The following is a 23627-nucleotide window of genomic DNA, read 5'->3' as shown; positions in this document are numbered from 1 at the left end:
TCGTGGGTGAGAGAAGATTGTTGTTGGGGGGTTGTAAGCTCTAAATCAGCGAAGGGGAATCAGATGGGGTAATTTGGATGGGGCTTTTCTCTGCATATTGCCCCCAGGGGGCAGATTGACTTGTTTTGTCCCTCTCATACCAGATTCTCCCTAGCTTGTAATCTGTCTCACACACACACACACACACACACACACACACACACACACACACACACACACAAACACAGTTCCATGCAGAAATAAAGCCAGCATTTCAAAAGCAGTAGGTTAAAAATCCTTAAGTCACTCACTTGTGCATGTTTCACATTGAAATCTCAGTGGGAAAACCTTTATTTAAAATAATCCACTCAGTAAAACATTGCATCTGTTTATTAGGTTTTGTTTTTTCGATTTAAAAGCAAGCTTGCACTGAAAAAATGTATCTCTACTTCTAACTCCAAGACTGGACAAGCAGGCGGTGTGACTAAAATGTGGAAATGGCTGCTGTGTATGTGTGTGTGTGTGTGTGTGTGTGTGTGTGTGTGTGTTGTTGTTGTTTTTGTTTATTTATTTTTTCTTGGGAAGGGCTGAAACGAAAGAACTGCAGGAGCTCACGGATGCACGTTATCAATCATCACTTTCGAAATGACCACACTGTGTTGTTTTACTTATTATAGGTTCTTAGGGTTATTACTTGTATTTATTTTTGCCTTGGGTTAAGATCAACCAGCCCTCCAGGGTGTATTCCTGCGCCCAATGATTCCAGGTAGGCTCTGGACCCACCGCGACCCTGAACTGGATAAGGGTTACAGATAATGAATGAATGAACGAATATACTTGTGAAAGTGCTACAAAACTAAACAACCCAAGTTACGAATGAGATTGTGTGGTAATTCCAACAAAATTATAAAAAAAAATGATGTTAAACTTCAGCCACATACAAACTTTATTTCCCTCAGTCATACCATTCGACCTTAAAAGGCGCCGAGCTTCTGTACGTAAACATACGAGAGGAAATCGTATTAGACACTGCCTTTAAAGCTGTGTTTCTCTATTGTGTCGATGTATTAGTTTTGAATGTGGTGTTGTGGTTTCTGTATGAATTATCACTGTCTATGATAGTGGCTCGAAGGGGGGCCACTGAAGAATCCAACACTTTTGAAGGATTCCTGCTGATTTTTGTCAAAGCCCAGCGCCTGCTGACGGGAGTGAATGAGCGTGTTTCATGCTGTTGTACCACACCCACATGCTGCCGTGCTAACAAAGCAGAAAATAAGTGCGACCGCTTGACTTCTTTCATTTTTTTTTTTTTCCTGGCCGACGCTGGCCTGGGTTTGATATTAGAGCCACTACATCAGCGCACACCTGTCGCTGGCAGGTTTTCAGATGCAGAGGGTTTTTTTCTCAGGTCATGAATGGATTGAAGCAATGATACACCTCTATGCTAATTTCCACAATTAGCTGACTCACAGGCAACTAAACCTGGCTGTCATTCAGTGTGGGTCTGCTTCGTGCTTTTCTGTGCAGCACTATGACGAGCAGAGCCATGAATTTATTGTGGTCAATTCAATTAAACCTAATGACATGAAAAACACCACTATACTGTGAGCTAGCGCATTCATTCAGTCATATTCTATAGCCACTTCATCCAATTTTGGTTTACAGTAGGTCTGCTGTGGTGCAGCACCAACGTGCTGCCCTTAATCATGAACATGGGTTTTAGAAATAAAGAACTTGTAGTTTATTATTTGTTTTGTCAGTATTCACCTTTGCTGTATTGAAAAATGGATATGTTCACTCATTTACACACACTGTATTTCCAAATGTTCATGTAGATACCACTTATAACAAGTGACTTCTGCTACGTTAAGGTGCTCCCTTCATAGTGTAGCATGTTGTAAATTGGCAAACTCTGGAGCAGCTGCACATAAGCGTAATGCCCCTGAGAGCATTAGTGAGGTCCAGAGCTGATATTGGTCACAATGCTTATCCAGTAAACATTTAGCCATTAAGTCAACGTTGAAATAACGTAATGACTGCCGTCTAATCAACGTTCTCTTAAGGTTGAAAATGAAAGTTGAAAAGACGTCCAAACACAGACATTGAAAAGACGACTATTAGACGTATTTTGGACGTCCGTTGACGTTATTAATCGGTCCCAAAATAAATTACTCGTATAAAACGCGTTTTGGACGTCCACTGAAGTTATCGATTGGTCACCACTTAACTAACTTATTAAGATGGATTTTGGACGTCCATTGACGTTTAAAATATGTCCTTGATGGACAGACTACTTTTAGACCTATTTTGAACGTCCAGGGACGCTCCTTGTTTACTGTGTCCACTCTAACTCATCACTATGGTATTGGATTAAGCTGTGTACACACAGGCTGTTCCATAAAATAGTTGCTTTAATCAGAAGGGGCATCTTTAAACGTAAGATATAGTATTTAAAGAGGAGGCCTTCATTGCTATCAAGCTGGGTGGGTGATGTCTATGCATAAACTTCAAGGCGGTCAGTAGGCCGGACACAGAGACCAAGAGGGAGGTGTTGATTGATGGAGATGGAAATGCCACAGTCTGTGTTTCTTTCTTTTTTCACTAGACGATGAGGACGTCAGCGTAGCCTAATTTGATTTGAGCCACCGTCGCATATTTACGTCCGCTCCGAATAAAGCCCCTGAGACGCCCCCCGAGGGAGAGAGAGGAACAAGAGGTGACAGCGCATCACTCTCTCTCCTCGCTTGCTATCTGTCATTACAGCCCACTGCAGGCTTAATGACATTTTCCTCTCAGACCGAGGCGGCATTACTCGGCAGGGAAAAAAAAAAACTCCCTGGGCAAATAGATTACACAGAGAGAGCGGAGCGAGGACGCGGAGTGAGTGACCGACAGGCCACATTTCAGCTCTGCCAGCCATCGGTGGAGAGAGTGCTAACGCTAACTAACCTTTCTTTACAGTGTTGGGAGAAACATATACTATTGACATCACACTCTACAAACACTCTGCTAAGATTTGGATCTAGAGTCATATGTACACAGCCTCTTCTGGTTTTAGAACTAGGTTGTTTATTACCAGGCACTCGTAAATGTTGGAGTGTTGCAATAATGATGCTAAAAATAAAACAGAAGGGGAAGATGGATTCATCACACTGTTATATTATAGGATTTAATCTATGCCTGCAGCATGAAACAATAACAAAGATTGTTTATAAATCATATTTTCCACAGTGCTACTAAAGTACTTCTAATAGAATAATGACATTACTTTTTATACAAAAAATTCTATAAAAGATGTGGCAACATACTCCATTAATTCACAGTGGGCAGAAGTAATCTAGCCATTCACTTGTAACAGCGCAGTTGTAATAGGGAGAAAAGAGCATCTGTTGTTGCTGCTCCAGGCTCAGCACTGCAGAAAAAGCACTTTGTAATCTTTAGATTCCCTTCTCTCCACCTTGATTTCTGGACAGTGCTGTGAAAATGAATTGCACTGTGCAACTGCAGGGGGAGCTCTAGGAGCGAATAGACCAAATCTTACCTAGTGTTGCTTTAAACCACATACATCTGTAGTCTTCTTCTGTAATTGACTCAGACCAAGTGAAAGAGGCTCACTTTAAAAGTGGAAGCAAAGTATAAAAACACTAACCTGACACGACCCATCAGTACAGTATTCTCCTGACTACACTGAGAGAAATCTGAGAAGCGGAACCAAGTTTAGCAGAACCAGTTGGGCCAGCTTGGGTCGGGTTGGAACTTCTTAGTAGCTTCCACTACATGGCACAAGCTATAGTCAACTCGACTCAGCTCTACTCACTTTTTGGTCCATGGTCCAAGGTAGCTATGATGTCGTGAATCCCACTCTCTAATTGAAACAGTGGGCTTTGGATAACACAACAATGGCAGCGGTAACGCTAAGCGTTATTCATGTGTTGTTGTTGTTCGGGACTAAACACAACTTCGTCATAAGTTCAGACAGGTCAGTAGAGTTTGTTCCTTCCTTGTTGCAGCGTCCAGCTCTCGCTGGATTCTTTCGTCGGCCACTGATCCAACCTTTGAACCTCTTCAAAAGACCACGGCGTCATTTAACGAGCTGCCGTCGTGAGTCGGATAAAAACAAACGTGATCTCTGCTGCAACTTGAAGATTTTACAGATGGCAAGTTGGTGATGGATGTTTGCATTTTGTCATGATTGACAAGCCTCTTTGGGCAATCAGAGCTCTGCAAGGTTTCCACGTGACATTTAGTCCCTACTCCCTGCCCGATTGGAACCAGGAGAGAGCAGGTACTAAACAAGAATCTGGTCCAAGGACAAGGACCACGTTTACCTGATGTAAAAGCAAAAAAAAAAAGCTGAATAAAGCTGAAAAAAGGAAGGTTCAGTGGAAAAGCCCCAGTTGTGTCCCTTAATGTACTGACCTTCATAGACTGGTGTGCTCTCCAAGGTGTGATCCCAGTGATTTCAGACCCAGCGTGATGCTAATCAGGATGAAGGGCTTAGAGATGAATGAATGAATGATGTCATTTCATTTGGATTATATATGGTTTTACTATATTGATCTCTTGATCTAGACGATAGTTAAACAGGACTGTGTGCTGACTACTGTGAGTTTACAGTAGCTCCTGTGATTTTAATGCTGCAGATTTATAGTAAAATGAACATAGTGTTGTACATGACTGTATATGCACATGCTCAGTTACTGTACATCTTACTGTGCAGGATTGTTTTTCCTTAAAAACAGCTGATGATTGAACATATCCGAGTGCACAGCTGACAGAAAGAGAGACAGGTAACTCAGTGCATGTTGTGTGGGCCGGCGGCTGTAATGAGGCTGCATGTGACGGAGCTGAATCCGGAGGCGATAGCCTCCTCCCTGCTGTCTGCTGCCTCTCTCACAGCCAAGTACACACACCAGGGAATGAGAGAGAGAGAGAGAGAAATCTCAACAAAGAGAAGCCGAGTTGGGCTGAGAAGTGAGAAGAAAAGAGAAGGGTGGAGAGTGCTGACAAAAGGAAGGAGAGAGAGTAGGTGGATGGAGGAGAGCAGATGGGGATGAGAGGGAAGATGTATTCAGCATTTTCACTCCCTCTCCTTTTTACTCTATTTCTGGCTCTGGCTCTTTCTGGTTCTCTCAAATTTCAACATAACTTTCAGCCACTGAATCCATAGAAATATTTTTGAAACAACATCAGCTGATTATAATTCAGTTTGGATTCGTTTTATTTATAACTTCGGTTCTCACAAAGTTTGTGCTGGATGTCTGCAATGCATGGCACAGAGTGACAACTCTCTCTGGCCAATCAGCGCTCTGCAAGGTTTATACGTCACAGTTTAGTCCCACATCAGCTCTCTTGGAATCAGAGAGACCTGAGACTAAAAAAAACAAGCCAGGACCAAATTTACCTAATGAAAAAGTAAAAGAGTTGAGTAGGGCAGAGTACCATGCAGTGGAAAAGCTCCATTAACCTTTTTGGTGAAGGAGGTGTAGCAAGAACAAGCCTGGACCTGGACATTTGACCTTACTTCATGCTGAACCGTTCCTCTTGACCTCTGTAGGCTTTAATGTCCTCAGAGGAGGGTCTTGGTGGAGTGTTCTTGGGGGATTCGGGGGTCAGTGTGTGGTCAGCAGGAGCACTGATCTGGGCACAGCGATGCTCAGGGGAAGGTTCTTACATGAGAAGAATGGCAAGTCCACGCTCTGTGGTTTAGAGATTCAGAGTTTCAGATTTCCTCAGGGTTCCTAAGGTTCCTGCCAGAGCTGATCCAGCACTGTGTCACCCAGTCAACTTTTTACTACCTGGGTCGGTACTTTTTGACCTAGTTCCATTAGGTAATTCATAAGGAAATGGCCAGGACTCCTCATGGATTAGAACCTCTGGCTTGGTGAAATGTTAATTTAACATCTGTATATCCTGGACATTTTCAATCATAACTGTATGTGGTTCTTGCTCTTTTGAATGGTTTCTGTAATGTGCTGCAAGCTAATGAGCACCATTGGTCAAACTGAGCTCAGGGCGAATGCAGGGAGATCGGAACACTGGGAAAGCACAGTCACTAGGAGTCAGCATCATGTCTGAGGCAATGTTAATCTCTCCACAGCATGTAAGCTCATTATAACTGTGCTAAAGTCTGTCCCCTACTCAAATAAATGCGCTAAGTTCACCATTAACGTTAGATTAGCATCATTACGATGTGTGTCTGCATGGTTCAGACTCTAGGTTTTAGAGTCCAAACAATACTGAGTCCTATATCAAAAGTTTCTCATCTATAGACAGTGAAAGGTTAGATATTGGATTCTATATATATATCCTTAAAAAATAATTTTGAGGTCATTAAAATGAATTACACACACACACACACTCACACATACGGACACTTTTGAGTTGCCAATCCACCTACCAACGTGTGTTTTTGGACTGTGGGAGGAAACCGGAGCACCTGGAGGAAACCCACGCAGACACGGGGAGAACACACCACTCTCCTCACAGACAGTCACCCGGAGGAAACCCACGCAGACACAGGGAGAACACACCACACTCCTCACAGACAGTCACCCGGAGGAAACCCACGCAGACACGAGGAGAACACACCACACTCCTCACAGACAGTCACCCGGAGGAAACCCACACAGACACAGAGAAAACACACCAGATTCCTCACAGACAGTCACCCGGAGGAAACCCACGCAGACACAGGGAGAACAGTGAGTGTAGAACATACACGATTATTATATCTGGTTTGTGTTTGAATGCTATCAAATACATACTACAATGTTCAAATACCCCTTGTTCGCAGGATATGTTGGAAATGGTGTCTCATATACCATGGAAAGTGTGTTTTTCTTTTTTTTTTTTTTCCCAGAAGCATTAAATGATTCAGCTTCAGCAGCTTTAATGGAAACCCTCTCACTTGTCTGGATTCAGACATGCGTAACGGGCTGACATAAATTGCATTTTCATTGACGAAAATGGACTGAGGCGTATTCGTTAGCGAGCAGTGGTGCACGGATGGATGTGTCCATTGTGATTTTTGGTGCGCACTGCACCGCCTCGGTGCGTGTGATGCTTATTTATAGCTCCTGGAGATTTCAGGTCCTGATTTAGGTCAGAATTATAGACAGTTGAGGGCAAACGTTTGGGAATCCCTGGTAAAAAGAGACGAGAAAGGCACAGCAGGAACTAAAGCAGTGTGGCTTCAGCAGGGGAGGTAATGAGCTGTGTTTTCACTGGAGGATTGGTGGAGGTGGTGGGAATAGGAGGGGAAGAGTGTAATGATATTATGGGTTAATTTAATTCTGGTGTGCCTCTTGGACAAACTGAGTGTTTAGAGGTGGGGTAAAAGTCCCAGCACTTTGATTAAAGGCGATGTTTAAGATTGCAATCAAAAACACGTAGTATTAGTGTGCTGTATACCAGTCTAATGTGTTTACGAAGCCTCAGTGAGTGTAAACTAGTAAAACTAGTAAAACTAGTAACTAGTTGCGGTCTGGTATGCTAGGCTCTGCCCATTGGAGAGAAAAAGCATCTGTCATTTTTTTAGACAGCAGAGAAAGCACGAACCAAGATGAGGATATTGCTCTATTCCTGCTTCGTAAGTGGGTAATATTGATAATTTTTGCTGGGTTTTTTTGTGTTTGTTTGTTTGTTTCGGATTGGGGGTGGCACGGTGGCGCAGCAGGTTAGTGTCGCAGTCACACAGCTCCAGGGGCCTGGAGGTTGTGGATTCCTGCTCCGGGTGACTGTCTGTGAGGAGTGTGGTGTGTTCGGTGGTGAGCTCCGGGTGCTCCAGTTTCCTCCCACAGTCCAAAAACACACGTTGGTAGGTGGATTGGCGACTCAAAAGTGTCCAAAGGTGTGAGTGAATGTGTGTGTGTTGCCCTGTGAAGGACTGGCGCCCCCTCCAGGGTGTATTCCCACCTTGCGCCCAGTGATTCCAGGTAGGCTCTGGACACACCGCGACCCTGAACTCGATAAGGGTTACAGATAATGAATGAATGAATGTTTAAGGTGGAAATGTCTCCAAATTCGGGAGACAGCTAACTGCATTTCCGAAAGTGCTTCACAACTAAACAACCCCATTTACAAATGAGTTTCCATGGTAATTTAAACACTGAATAAAAACTTACAGACAAGTGAAACTTCTGCCACGTTTAAGACAAGAGTCGTTTTTTCCTCTCAAACATACCGTTCCACCTTAAACGATGCGGAGATCTCGAATGTAAACAACCCAGAGAGAATTGTGTTTCCCCACAATCGTAGATGACCCCCTTTAACAGGATCTGTGTCTTTTGAATGATCTTGTAATGGCTTTGGAAAATGGGTATTGAGACAGAGCCTAACTGTAAACAAACAACATTTATTTATGCCCTCAAAAGGGCACAAGTGTAGAAAGGAAGCAAGGAAACAGCTTGGTGTATGGGAAGGACAGGCAGCCAGAGCCTTTATCCACAAGCACACAAAACTCACTGACGGTGGATACAACTCGGATGAATGAACCACCCCAAATGCACATTTCTAAAATAACCCCTAAACAGTAAATAGGATGAGCCGTGGTGCATTCTGGGAACTCCCCAGTAAGTCCCGGCCTCTTCAAGTCTCCACTACAATATGACACAGTGACCTGCACTGATTATGATTGAGGACATGAGATAACGGCAAAAACCACATCCATTTTGATTTCAGATTGACGTTTTGTTCCAGACACAAGTTATACCTCTGCATTCTCTGTTTCTAATGTAGTGGCTGATAGTTCTGTATAGTTCAGTAAACTTAATCTAATTCCATAATCCCTTCCCTTCGAGACGGCTGGGAAATGAGCCTCCCTCGCCATTTCTTGTTATGTGCTTGTCGGTCTCACAGGGTCTTGATTGAATAACAGGCAGCTAATCACTTGACCCGCTGTGCTAATCAATGGAGAGGACTGGTCTAATGACTCACGCTCCATAACTTTTCATCAGCTCTAGGTGATGAGCCCTCACCACTGTTCATTTCCCTCCAGCATGAAAATGAAATCAAATGGAGGTTGTAGGGAAGAGTGCTGTGTCTCAGGCCTGTGGTCATGACTTTTTCCATGTGTCTCTGAGACAGAGGATCACTCTAACACAGTTATTGGTAATTAATGGTAGGGGATTAATAATGGTTCTTCCTTCTCCTCCTTCTTCTTCTTCTTCTTCTTCATCTTCACCTTCTTCTTCTTCTTCTTCATCTTCACCTTCTTCTTCTTCTTCTTCTTCACCTTCTTCTTCTTCTCCTCCTTCTCCTTCTTCACCTTCTTCTTCTTCACCTTCTTCTTCTTCACCACCCAATCTAAAAGCCCAGAACAAACAGATGTGTGTAACTTTAAGGCAAAAACCCTCATATGTGAGTCACTGTAGCCTTTATGTCTCACAGGTCCACACCATTACTTTCCTTTAAAAAAAAAACCCTAAAACTGAAATAAACAGCTGAAATAAAAACTGCTTCCTGGAGAAATGTGGAACAAATAAATGTCTTGTCAATCAAAGTTTCTCAGCCTGGAGAGAGTTTAAGTGCATTTTGGTAAGTCTCAGCTTGAAAAGTCCTCTTTAGCTAGACTTTAAGTGCTAAAATGAAATGGATGATTTTGTCTTGCAGGGTAAGGACACCGAGGAGGAGGAGGAGGTGGCAGTAGGCATGGAAAAAGGCTTCATGGACGAGTTCTTTGAGCAGGTACGTCGTTTTGAAATCTCACTTTCACGTTCCTCAGATTAGAATATTTCTTACAGCCAGAATGACCATCTGAGCCCTGGCTTTAACACATTAGTAGAAACGAGTGGACTGTCAGACCAGTCAGAGACACAGGTCTCTCTCTCTCACTCTTTCCCTGCCTCATACACACTCACACACACTCACTCGCTATACATTTTCACATGGCAGCACTTCTGAACATTTCCAAACAACACTTCACTAAAACCTTTATAATAAACATATGTAATTGGTCACAAACCCCTCAGGACATTAAAATGACCTCCCTGTTTTTGCACTTATTACCCATTCTCTCAGCGGACCGTATTTGTTCATATTTGAGATCTACAATTACAAACTGTTTGCCCCATTTCACCCTGTTATTCAGTGTTCAGGACCCCCACAGAGCAGGTTTGAATATGGGTGGTGGATCATTCTCAGCGCTGCAGTGACACTGACATGGTCTGTTTCACCACCTCAAGCAGAAGCATCAAATTGAGCAGAATAGAAATGCCTTCTGGATTTTATATGTAATATAGGTAATGTTAAAATAGTGGGAAATTGGAAATAACAAGTGCTATCTGCAGCTTCCCACAGTGGGTTTAAAGGGCTTTGCTGAAGAATGTCTAAAAGGGAAAATAAGCCGGAGGCTCACCACTGTTCGTTCTCTCTCTCTCTCTCTCTCTCTCTCTCTCTCTCTCTCTCTGTGTCGTTAAGTGTGTGTATTCTCAGCCTGGAAATCACTGCAGTGGTCCCCACTCTTCACTGGGGCTGTTTCAAAGGCTAAAAAACATCTGAGCAGCGCTGCCAGCTCTCATATTGTTCTGCGTTTGCTTTCCTAGTCCATAATTTGAAAAATAGGTCTGAACAAGGCAGTTCTGTTGCTCTTGTTGCTTTTCTTTTCTCTACAGTCATCTGTCATTTGAGTCCAAGGGCACATAACAGAAAGACTATTGCAGATACATTGTTTATATAGGTGACGTGCCAAATTCATTTCCCCAGATCTAGTAGAACTGGCACTTTACTGGAAGAATATTAGAGTCACAGCAGCCTGCACTCTTACAGAATCTGTGGAGCTGCTGGTAGAGAACTGTACTGTTGTTTGTAATTGTTCATTCATTCATTGTCTGTAACCCTTATCCAGTTCAGGGTTGCAGTGGATCCAGAGCCTGCTGTGAGGCGGAAACACACCCTGGTGGGGGCACCAGTCCTTCACAGGGCGACACACACTCACATATTCACTCACACACTCACACTTATGGACACTTTTGAGTCTCCAATCCACCTACCAATGTGTGCATTTGGACTGTGGGAGGAAACCTACGCAGACACAGGGAGAACGCACCACACTCCTCACAGACAGTCATCAGGAGGAAACCCACGCAGACACAGGGAGAACACACCACACTCGTCACAGACAGTCGCCCGGAGGAAACCCATGCAGACACAGAGAGAACACACCACGCTCCTCACAGACAGTCACCTGGAGGAAACCAGGTGCTCCAGCATTAAGCGTAGAATTAGAATTCATTCATTCATTCATTGTCTGTAACCCTTATCCAGTTCAGGGTCACGGTGGGTCCAGAGCCTACCAAGAATCATTGGGCGCAAGGCGGGAATACACCCTGGAGGGGGCGCCAGTCCTTCACAAGGCAACACAAACACACACACACACACACACACAGTAGGTGTAGTAGGTGGATTGGCGACTCAAAAGTGTTCGTAGGTGTGAGTGAATGTGTGTGAGAATTAGAATTAGAATCAATTTAATTGGTCACTCGGCTTGCACACCGAGGAATATGTTCTCCGCTTTTAACCCAATCCGTTCAGTGAAACACAAATTTACACACACACTAGTGAACATTAGGGTCAGTGACAATACATGCCCAGAGCGGTGGGCAGCCCTAGCCACGGCACCCGCAGAGCAGTTGGAGGTTACGTGCCTTGCTCAAGGGCACTTCAGTCATGACCCACCAAGCCCTGCCTCAAGTTTCGAAGCTGTAACTGCTGTATGAGGAGAACTGTTGGATGACTAGGTGTCCTCCAGCTTTGCCAACCTCTTGTTTAATGAGTTCAGAAATTGACACCATTCCACTTCAGCAGCTGATAGAATTCAACATCTATTGATTTCAGCACTACTCCAGTTCTCCAGCTCCTCTGTGTTTTTGTAGTCAGTTATACTTTGTATGATGACGAAACATGGATAGACTCTCTATATAATGATAGTGTTAACATTTCCAATACAGATGTAAATGAATGAGACAGAGGCCTGTTACACAGTTCTTTAATGAGAACAGAAATTTACTGTCACTACCTCTTCTTCTTTGTAACTCCCAAAGCAGCTCATCCATCTCCACATCTATTGATTTCGGCTCAAAAACGTCCAAAGTGTTCGGCCTCAGTATCGACGCAGACTGACAGAGCTGTCAGAAAGTTCATTAAAACCTGAACCCAGCTGCTACACAGCCTGAAGCCCAGAGTGGGGGAGATAAATCATGCTGGTTATATCCAGAATACAGTAAATAGTAAGCACTAGAGCTAAGTATGATACAGACTAATGTTCTTAAAGCGGACATTCATTCATTCATTCATTATCTGTAACCCTTATCCAGTTCAGGGTCACAGTGGGTCCAGAGCCTACCTGGAATCATTGGGCGCAAGGCGGGAATACACCCTGGAGGGGGCGCCAGTCCTTCACAGGGCAACACAGACACACACACACACACCTACGGACACTTTTGAGTCAGCAATCCACCTACCAATGTGTGTTTTTGGGCTGTGGGAGGAAACCGGAGCACCCGGAGGAAACCCACGCAGACACAGAGAGAACACACCACACTCTTCACAGACAGTTACCTGGAGGAAACCCACGTAGACACAGGGAGAACACACCACACTCCTCACAGACAGTTACCTGGAGGAAACCCACGCAGACACGGGGAGAACACACCACACTCCTCACAGACAGTTACCCGGAGGAAACCCACGCAGACACGGGGAGAACACACCACACTCCTCACAGACAGTTACCTGGAGGAAACCCACGCAGACACGGGGAGAACACACCACACTCCTCACAGACAGTCACCCGGAGGAAACCCACGGGGAGAACACACCAACTCCTCACAGACAGGCACCCCGGAGGAAACCCACGCGGACACGGGGAGAACACACCACACTCCTCACAGACAGTCACCTGGAGGAAACCCACGCAGACACGGGGAGAACACACCACACTCCTCAAAGACAGTCACCCGGAGGAAACCCACGCGGACACGGGGAGAACACACCAACTCCTCACAGACAGTCACCCGGAGGAAACCCACGCGGACACGGGGAGAACACACCACACTCCTCACAGACAGTCACCCGGAGGAAACCCACGCGGACACGGGGAGAACACACCAACTCCTCACAGACAGTCACCCAGAGGAAACCCACGCAGACACAGGGAGAACACACCACACTCCTTACAGACAGTCACCCGGAGCGGGAATCGAACCCACAACCTCCAGGCCCCTGTGCGACTGCGACACCTACCTGCTGCGCCTAAAGCGGACATATTCTCCCATTTTTTTTCACAGGTGAACACAGTTCTGGGTCTTAATGAAGTTTGTCAAAAACCCACAAGGCACAAACCCCGCACCTATAAACAGCTCTGTTCAGAGTTTCAGTGCCTGTTCCTTTAAATGGTAATGAGCTGCTCGCTGTTCACTCAGACCCAAATACACAGCGGTGAGGAGCAGAAGCTCTGCTTTTTATTTTTTTTTCGCTTGGTTCTCTTAATTTCTTCGTACTCATTTTCTCCATTTTACTCCTTGCTCTTATTTCTCAACACTCGTGTCTGTTTTGCTCCGTTTACCTCGTCTTTGAAATCTCACATAAACGTGAGTCCAGAGCAGTGATTGGAGAATCTCACACTGGGGGCGGGGCAGTTCTTAAGTCTCAGCACTTGACAGCAGAAGCAGAGCAGAGTCACGAGCGGCTCGCTTTATCCCATGTTTTTGGAATTAAGCAGCCCACAGAAATCTGACTGGGGTGGTCTTGTTTCACAGTGTGTGGGTCATTGGGCTCCAGATCCACACATTAATGTGTACATACATTGAACAAGGTATTTTTGAGTGTGAGAACGAGAGGGAGACTTTGCATACGAAGAGAACAGGGGAGAGAGAGCGAGTGAAAGTCTTAGAGCATGTGTTAACATGACAGTCAGATTAACCCTCACTTTAAAGCAGGAGATCCATGCTGCCATAGTTCAAAGAGCTGAGTCACCTTCACTGAGGCCAGATCAAAGCACAAAGATCATTAGCCCCTCACTTCAAATAGACCCCAACCATCGCCACGTCAGATTAGCCCCAGTTTCTTTAACCCTCGTGTCTATGTATCATTAATCTGTCTCACTCTCCGCTGTAGTAATTCATTAGTCGTATGCAACGGTTGCAATTATGGGTTTTCAAGGCCAAGTGTCAGCTGGCTTGATGCAAACAACCACCCCACACACACAAGAAAACTGAAATATGGACTTGGTGGGGTGGTTTCTAACCTACCCCTTGTTTATAAGTGTCATATCGTCCATTGGAACTGAGTTACAGGGTGTAGTGGTTAAAATCTTCCCCTACAAAACAGGGCAACCCTTCAAGATCTCGATACATCAGCACCATCTCTGCCAGTCTGCAGTGATATCAGAGGAGAGCTACAGTGCTGCAACTTCCTGCTGGACTTTAGTTCAATTTAGGATGGTATATGCCTCCAGTGCCTCCTCACAGTGCTGCATCTGACTGGTAATTTACAAGGTGTATATAACACTGTTTTGAGTGTGTCTCTGAAAAATCAGTTTCAAGGGTCATGTCACCCTAACGCTTCACCCTACCCCTCTTTCCCAACAAGAAACTGAGACCCTCTACCCCTAGGGAAAACAGAGGGATAGAGCGAAGTGGTAGAGGCAGGGGGTGGAATCAGATTCATACCAATAACTAGGGAGAACTTAGGGATAAAAAAAATTGTGGGATGAAATAAAAGCCACATACTGTAAGACTAATCCCAGGTAGTGTGTATGGGCTTATTCCTTATTCCTCCTTCCCTCTGATCTGGACCCTCACTGACCCAACATTATGATATTACTCTTTATGATTTCATGTCCTACCATTACATTGGTAGCTGTGACATCTGTCACTGTGCCAACACACACACACACACATATGCATCAAAGGCGGTCTGCTGTGTCACCACCATCCCCTGTATCAGACCTTGTGGACACCTGCTCCCCCAACATGTCCCTGAAATCAAGGGTAGCAGTTTGTACTCACCTGTGCAAACTTCACACAACACTGCAGTGAGGATTTGATGGCATCCAACAACTAAAGCATTGCTGCTACTGATGTGGGATGATTCATTCTGGATTTCTGGATCACAAATGATGCTCCTTTAAGAAGCTCCACTGCTACATAGCCCTGTCACCCGGGTGCTTTATACCCCTCAAACTCACTCTTGGAAAGGCACCATTAAATATGGCATGAGCAATGCCATAGTAGAACCATGTTTGGTTTCACAAAGAACCGTGCAGCTATTTCACTATGGCATTCCAAAGGTGTTGGATGGTGTTTCATTGTTTCAGGGAACACACAGCCCAATGCAGAGGGTCTTTACGCCGTGCTATCCCACGCTTGGCATTGGGCAGGGTGACCTTAATCTCATGTTCAACATTAATCTCATGTAATGCTTTGCTTTGGAGATTACTCCAGCTGTGAGTGTGCGCACCATGGAACATCTGTCCAATACAGGCCCCCCCTGAAGTAGCGGACTTCATTAGTTATCATACACTATAGAAATATAATGTATTAGCCTTGAATGTCCAGTGTAGAAATGAAGAAGGGCTGACCTGCTGCTGAACTCTTCCTCTAAGCGTGGTGTTTCGACAGCGAGAGGGGCAGTGTTTCGGAGGAGGGAGGGGGAGATAACGCGTATGTGCCGTTGTCTATGGGAATGTATCAGCAAGGGTCAGAAAGGACCGTTAGACCCTCACTAACCCTCCAATACAGAGCCCTTCATTTATGTATACAAGTGTAGATTTGATAGAGACAGGTATAAAAACAGCTCCTCTGACTCTCTCTCTCTCGCTCTCGCTCTCTCTCACTCTCGCTCTCTCTGTCTCTCGCTCTCTGTCTCCCACCCTCTCTCTCTCTCTCTCTCTGTCTCTCTGTCTCCCTGTCTCTGTCTCTCTCTCTCTATCTCTCTCTCTTTCTCCCTGTCTCTGTCTCTCTCTCTTTCTCCCTGTCTCTGTCTCTCTCTCTCTCTATCTCTCTCTCTGTCTCCCACTCTCTCTCTCTCTCTGTCTCTCGCTCTCTGTCTCCCACCCTCTCTCTCTCTCTCTGTCTCTCTGTCTCCCTGTCTCTGTCTCTCTCTCTATCTCTCTCTCTGTCTCCCTGTCTCTGTCTCTCTCTCTCTATCTCTCTCTCTGTCTCCCTGTCTCTGTCTCCCTCTCACTCTCTCTCTCTCTCTCTCTCTCTCTCTCTCTCTCTCTCTCTGTCTGTCTGTCTGTCTCTCTCTCTCTTGCTCACTTTTTCACTGCAGCACAAAATATGAAACATCTTCAGCTCTACCTGTTACAAATGACACACAGTGTGTGAATACGCACCAGGACTGAGCCTTTACTAAGCTCCTGTAGCTCTGTGCAGCAAAGCGCTCATCACTGAATCACCTCACCTCTCAGAACCTGAGGAGTCTTTATTGAGCACCAATGCCTCTCTGCGTCCGAGTGGCTCTTTTCTATTATGCTCCTCTATACTCTGCTGCGCGACGGAAAACGGAGAGCAGTGACCCAACGTCAGTGAGACCTCCTGTTATCGAGAACACAGAATGAGTCACCGAGGCAGTCCAGGTATTATTCCGTCACTATCAAGATACACATTTTATATATATATTTTTTTTTTTTGCTGACCGAATTGGTCACATGAGACAGGATGGATGTGACCTGGAGAGTCAGGGGATGTGAAGTGTACTGAGAAAAGGCAATAGTTGAAAAGATAAAACAAACAATTAAGTTGCTAGCATTCTCTGAAGTGGAAACAGAGCTGCAAACAAGAGCAAGAGTGAAGCTTGAGGTTTATGTGATGGGAACAGTTTGGCGTTCAGCCATGTTTTACACTATGGTTTTAACTTTTAATTAATTTCATCAAATTAATTTAATTCATTTTCATTTGTAGATGTGCATTTTAATGAATTTTGATGCGGTGAGTGATTTCAAGCCACAATCGTCATGAAAAACTGGTGCAATTTGATACGGAAAATCAGAATTGACCAGTAGCACTGCTGCTTTGGCCGTGATGACCTAAAGGGACAGGGCTTTCCATAAAATAGAGGAAATACTAATTGTCTCTCTGTGCAAGCATCACATGCCATGCAACACTGTCCAAGCCAATTTTTTGCTCTGTTTTTTGTGTTTATGCTAGCTGCGTTAGCTAGTTTGTTAGCTAACCTCACCATATGGACTACTGTCTCAATCTAATGAACAATTAGAAGCTAATGAACAATGGGACTAAACACACAGCTGGTATAAATGGCTTCTCCAATCCCAGGACTAACTATATTAACAGTGTTAGTGTGGATTAACTCCCATCTTTTATTAAATCCAGGTCTTAAGGAGGCACTGGAGTGATAAGAGGATCGATAAAGAGGGCAGGGAGGCCTGCTGAACACTGAAGGGGGGAGCAAGCTGATAAAGTCTGAATGGGAGATGTTGTGTCTTGGGTGAAAGCCTCTAAATCAAAGCTCAGAGACGTGTCACAGCAGCTGCTAATTAACACACAGAGATCACAGTTAACGGATCACCAGTGCTAACAAACGCATGATGCAATGTTCTGTCATTTACTTCTGACTCCAAGCTCAAAGAAACAAGAGGAGAGTTTGTGAGGACGGAGCAGGTTATGTACTTTATATCCACACAGTGTTTGTGTTTCTAAGTAGAAGATGTGATATTTTATTTGCTAACAATGGAAACAAACCTAAACAAAGAATGCTGGATAGTTAAATTGGCCTTCTCTAGGAGGGTGGCATGGCTCTTCCTCTTCCACAATGTTTTTTTTCTAAAGTGTTAGACAGCAAAGGCAATTGCCAGCTCATGTAATAGGTCTCAATTTGTTGTATCCACTGATGCATTGAAGGAATGCTTAAATAAAGGTAATATTTTTACCTTAATATTACAGCTTCAAAGTTATTGAGCTCTCATAGGGAGAATAGAGACTCTGTCATTACTACTCCAGGCTCAGCACTGCAGAAATGTAATTGTGTAACTGTATTATGTGACCTCTGGTGAAACCAGAACCCCCCTTTACTTGATTTCAGCAGAGTGCTGTAAAAATGTATTTACATTTCACAACTGTAGGGGGAGCCCAGGAGCAAAAAATACAACTCTTACATTGTTGCATTAGAAGCATTTTGAAAAGAAAGCTGAGGCCAATCCACTGCTTATGAATATGGAGCAGTAAAACTGTGTTCTGGAGTGAGTGGAATACCTTTGGAGTGGTTCTGGTGATCCAGGAGCAATAATCCAACATCAGTATGCGACTGACTCTGTATTTCATATGTTCTTATGGTTCATTCATTCATTATCTGTAAGCGCTTATCCAGTTCAGGGTCGCGGTGGGTCCAGAGCCTACCTGGAATCATTGGGCGCAAGGCAGGAATACACCCTGGAGGGGGCGCAACACAGACACACACACACTCACACCTAAGGACACTTTTGAGTCACCAATCCACCTACCAACGTGTGTTTCCTCCGGGTGACTGTGAGGAGTGTTGTGTGTTCTCCCTGTGTCTGCGTGGGTTTCCTCCGGGTGCTCCGGTTTCCTCTCACAGTCCAAAAACACACGTTGGTAGGTGGATTGGCGACTCAAAAGTGTCCGTAGGTGTGAATGTGTGAGTGTGTGTTGCCCTGTGAAGGACTGGCACCCCCTTCAGGGTGTATTCCCCGCCTTGTGCCCAATGATTCCAGGTAGGCTCTGGACCCACCGCGACCCTGAACTGAATAAGCAGTTACAGATAATCAATGAATGAATGCTTCAGTTGGTGAAAAGGAACAATGGCTCCAGAAAAAGCCAGTAAAAATTCAGAGGAGCATCTACAGTTTGGTCAAGCGTCTTCAGGACTGTGGGAGGAAACCCACGCAGACACAGGGAGAACACACCACACTCCTCACAGAGGGTCACCCGGAGCGGGAATCGAACCCACAACCTCCAGGTCCCTGGAGCTGTGTGACTGCGACACCTACCTGCTGCTCCACCGTGCCGCCCTCTTACGGTTCAATTACACGTAATATTTCCTACTCAGCTTTGTTAGATTTGCCTAGCACTAGCTTGAAGTTATTGAAGCAAAACTGGGACAAACTCACTGTTAATACCCTTCAGGGCATGAAATGTTGGATGTCCACAAACAGTGGGTCACACGGTGCATAAATCGACACCTGTACATCTGTAAGGATATAGAAGCCTGTCACTGAAATATGGGACACAGCCTCAGGTTCTGAGAGTTGTGCGCATGGGCCTACAACCAAATTGTTGTTAAGTTCTAAACTCATTTACTTAATGACGTGTAAGGCACATCTGCATTCTGGGCGGACGCATAACACCTCAACCTGCTGTTTGATAAAGTAACAGAGCGCCTGGTGGAAACTAGCTGATTAAGGGTGTATTAAAAATGCAGATGCAGTAGGCAGGCCATTAAGGAGATAATGAGTAATTTTAGGTGAGGGGTGGGGGGGTGGATTGAGGACGTGAAGTGAGGGTGGAGTGATATTTGTTGTGAGTTTAATGGAAAGTAGTGTTGGTATATTTTGGATGTTAGATTAGAAGCAACAAAGATGAATTTCTAAAGAGGTTTGATAAGGAAGGGCTTTAAATAAATGAATGGAGTTTTATAAACGCAGGGCGCAACCCTTTGGTGGTTCAATAAACTAAATAAATAAAAAATGGTTAAAGAGATGTTTTTTTATGAATGTGTGAATATGAATATATTAAACCGGCTTTTTAAATAATATTTTTACATTTAAATTGCATTTAAAACTATTTAGGAGGCTACAGGTGCACACTTGAGGGTTTCTTTTTACTCCAAAATAAATAAATGGACTTGATGCTCCAACTCTTTCTTTTCTGCTTTATTAACACAAAACATAAGGGAAAATAAATGAGCTGAATGCTTCAGGGGGCGGCACGGTGGCGCAGCAGGTAGTGTCGCAGTCACACAGCTCCAGTGGCCTGGAGGTTGTGGGTTCAATTGCCCTCTCCGGGTGACTGTCTGTGAGGAGTGTGGTGTGTTCTCCCTGTGTCTGCGTGGGTTTCCTCCGGGTGACTGTCTGTGAGGAGTGCGGTGTGTTCTCCCTGTGTCCGTGTGGGTTTCCTCCAGGTGATTGTCTGTGAGGAGTGTGGTGTGTTTTCTCTGTGTCTGCGTGGGTTTCCTCCGGGTGACTGTCTGTGAGGAGTGTGGTGTGTTCTCCCCGTGTCTGTGAGGAGTGTGGTGTGTTTTCTCTGTGTCTGCGTGGGTTTCCTCCGGGTGACTGTCTGTGAGGAGTGTGGTGTGTTCTCCCCGTGTCCGTGTGGGTTTCCTCCAGGTGATTGTCTGTGAGGAGTGTGGTGTGTTTTCTCTGTGTCTGCATGGGTTTCCTCCGGGTGAATGTCTGTGAGGAGTGTGGTGTGTTCTCCCTGTGTCCGTGTGGGTTTCCTCCAGGTGATTGTCTGTAAGGAGTGTGGTGTGCCCTGTGAAGGACTGGCACCCCCTTCAGGGTGTATTCCCTGCCTTGTGCCCAATGATTCCAGGTAGGCTGTGGACACACCGCGACCCTGAACTGAATAAGCAGTTACAGATAATCAATGAATGAATGCTTCAGTTGGTGAAAAGGAACAATGGCTCCAGAAAAAGCCAGTAAAAATTCAGAGGAGCATCTACAGTTTGGTCAAGCGTCTTCAGGTGGTTGATGAGCATGAGAAAAATACTTCAAGTGTCTGAACTATCAGGAAGAATATATAAGGTTTCATGGGCCAAAATTGAAATATAGCACTAGTATAGTGTATATAGTATAGTGTATAGATGCTCTAGCAAATTAGAGTTCAAAACCAATCAAAATGAAGAGGCATTTAAAACGAGACATGGCGATCGAGTGGTTTTCCCGCACCTCTCCACCTTTTTCTGCTTCAGCACAGACGGTCTACTCTGACGTGCCTGTTGTCATGTGCAGTCTGAAAGTCTGACACATACATAGATCGCATTCATTCATTTAGTTTGTTGTAAAAAATAAAACCTTACAATTAAGTCAGTAAGAGAATGTGTGAGTGTGTGTCGCCCTGTGAAGGACTGGCACCCCCTCCAGGGCTCCTGCCTTGCACCCAGTGATTCTGGGTATTCTAGAGACCCACCACGACCTGAACTGGATAAGCGCTTACAGAAAATGAATGAATTATTGAATCTTAGCTTCTGCTTTCTGTACTATGGCATGGTCAGTGCTGGAGGGTGATTAGCCATTAGCCACTGCTGTGTAGCAGTGAAAATGGGTTCTCTGGAGTGATGGCGAATATTGTTTATTTTAGAATGAGTTCTAGTGGAGTTTGGGAACCAGGAAAGTGAATGTGTACCTTTGCTTGCTGGTAACTGAACACAGCAAGTTCTATAAAGATTGTATATTATTATCTTGATGATAATGTAGCAATGCAAGTCCCATAGGTGAACATACATAGCTTGCTTGGTACTAACACATCATTTCAAATCGCACAGAAGCGCTAGAAATTAACATATACCTAGGTTTCTAATTCATAGTAGCATGCTGTGTACGCTTCTGTACCAATGCCATGTTTTTATTCATAACTATGGGATGTACAACTTAATAAAGAAAAAAGAAAGAACCCCACCAAAACCAGAGATATTTTTGATCAATTTATTTAACGGTTGCTAATCTCCACATTAGAGAAACTGTTTAGTACCAGGAATCCATGATACGCCTCATACTCATGAACCTGGTGCCGGTCATTCCCATCATCTCCCTGAAGTTCCTGTACTCTCCGGGCCTGAAGTACCACATCCTGCCTCTGTAGTGGGGCTGCTCGTACATCAGCCAGTGGCCGTCCATCACGTGGCAGGAGTGGCAGCCGCTAGACCAGTGATAACGGTCCATGATGGAGTCGCAGTCTTCGGTCACCTCCATCATCTGACCCATATAGTTCTCCCTCTCGTAGATCCTCATTCTGAAGGGTCCCCTGTGCTGTTGAGGGGTACGAGCAACTTTGGTCACTTATGAATGCTGATGAATTTTCCAATGCCAAGTGTATAAATGGATTCTAAAGACTGCAGTGTGATTGTTTACATCCAATATTTTCATCACACCTTACTGCAAAGTTAAATTGGATTTGTTTAGATTGTGCTAATACAGCACTGCAACTCCCATAGAATGTATCAAGACAACTGCTATTCTGTGCTGACAATGTTATAGTGTGAAAAGTAGCATGTGTCAAGGCCAAGTTTTAAAAGAGCCTTTGATTAATTAGAAATGTGTATTCAAAAATTTCAATAAATGGAACGTTAGAAGATTTGGGAGTCTTGCCCAAGGACTCTTATTATTACGGTTTTGTGTTTTTAGCTACACTAGGAAACTAATTCTATTCGGCGTAGAGGACTGCAGCGTTATCCACTGTGCTATGCTACTATGCTATTATTGCAAATCTTAAATTCTTTACTCGCACGTTCAAACCAAACTTAAAATCTTACCATGGGGATCATGCGGCAGGACCTGATCCAGTCGCTCATGCCCCACATGCGCATGTAGTCATTGTACTCTCCCCTCCTGATGAAGTACTGGTTGCCCATGTAGTTGGGGCGATCGTACACCATCCAGCAGCCGCTCTCGACCCTGCAGGAGTGGCAGCGGCTCAGGTAGGAGGACATATCGGAACAGTCACTGCTGCACTCATAGGAGCGGCCCATGAAGTTCCTGTCCTCGTAGAAGATGATCTGTTCAGACAAAGAGAGTGCATTTGTTTACATTATTATTTCATATAAGAAATATACTATGCAGTCTAGCATGGTATTCCATCCCGAGCTAAGACTCCAACCCCAGTCCGTTGTGTGGAAGTCAGTGGTGTCACCCAGTACGCTAAACCAACTGCTAAAAGTGGACAATTCGCTTTGCTTCATTTTCGAATATTTGTTTCACTTACTCTGCCCATGTTCATGGTTGAGCTTGTTGTTCTTCAAAGCAGATGCTTTGCGATTTGGAGCAGTTTCCAGCTGGTGAACTGACACCCTGCCTGCTTTAACCCTTGCATTTATACCTGACCAGAATCAAAGAATATGTGCCTCCTATTGTGTAAAGCCCTGAGCAAGCAACATGACACAGAGGCCCATGGACAGCTGAAGGCCTTTCGCCATGTTTCCATATGACTCAGTCTCCAGAAGACTTTACAATGGGCCCCACAGACAAGACAATACAGGCCAACTATAGTCTTTATGCCCTATAGGTTTCCCACACACACACCCACACAATTATCGTCCATTGTTATCTCTGCTGTATGTAAATAGCTTTTGTGGGTTCTCCAAAAATGATGAGCCCTTTATTATTTTCTAGCATATTGGGCTATTGAGGAATTTGTAGAAACAAAAAGAGCCTGTCTGGTGTTGCCAGAGAAACCTGTGAGACTCTTACTTCCTCAGTCATATGTGCACAAGACATGCATTGTTATTATAGGCCTTTCCACTAGGACTTTATAATATCCTTATAATAACTGCTCATTATGAAGCATATGTTTGGTAACAGGTGACTTGAGCGTAATTAAATTAGATCTAGTCTCACATCTATTAAAATAACAGAATCATCGCTATACATATTATCACTGTTTAAAGTACACAGCCACTTTTAGCAGAGTATAGTTGCAGTGCACTGTAGTTTCACAAACGTTATATTGTACAACAGA

The 23627-nt window shown here is 44.5% G+C and overlaps 2 protein-coding genes across 2 annotated transcripts in view; one reads left to right on the top strand and one right to left on the bottom strand.

Moving 5' to 3' along the window:
* Window positions 1–23627, top strand: part of LOC136679711 (syntaxin-1A) — an 89273-nt gene that overhangs the window by 3109 nt on the left and 62537 nt on the right. The window contains exon 2 of the mRNA XM_066658376.1: window positions 9592–9666. Within this exon, the coding sequence (XP_066514473.1) occupies window positions 9592–9666 (75 nt within the window). The remainder of the gene's footprint in view (window positions 1–9591; window positions 9667–23627) is intronic.
* On the bottom strand, window positions 21638–22895 carry LOC136679712 (gamma-crystallin M2-like). The gene is made up of 3 exons (XM_066658377.1): window positions 22875–22895; window positions 22426–22668; window positions 21638–21922 (listed from the first exon to the last, which is right to left on the bottom strand). The coding sequence occupies exons 1-3, from the start codon at window positions 22887–22889 to the stop codon at window positions 21638–21640; spliced, it is 543 nt and encodes a 180-aa protein (XP_066514474.1). The 5' UTR covers window positions 22890–22895.

The sequence above is a fragment of the Hoplias malabaricus genome, chromosome Y, assembly GCF_029633855.1.
Source record: "Hoplias malabaricus isolate fHopMal1 chromosome Y, fHopMal1.hap1, whole genome shotgun sequence".
Lineage (NCBI taxonomy): Eukaryota > Metazoa > Chordata > Actinopteri > Characiformes > Erythrinidae > Hoplias > Hoplias malabaricus.
The sequence above is the reverse complement of the archived record's forward strand: the minus strand, read 5'-3'. Positions and strand labels throughout refer to the sequence as shown.

Bases quoted from the DNA above. Each gene is read 5' to 3' on its own strand.
- LOC136679712 (XM_066658377.1), bottom strand. The intron at 21,923-22,425 runs GTAAGATTTTAA...ACCCCTCAACAG, and splicing joins CCTGCCGCATGATCCCCATG to CACAGGGGACCCTTCAGAAT.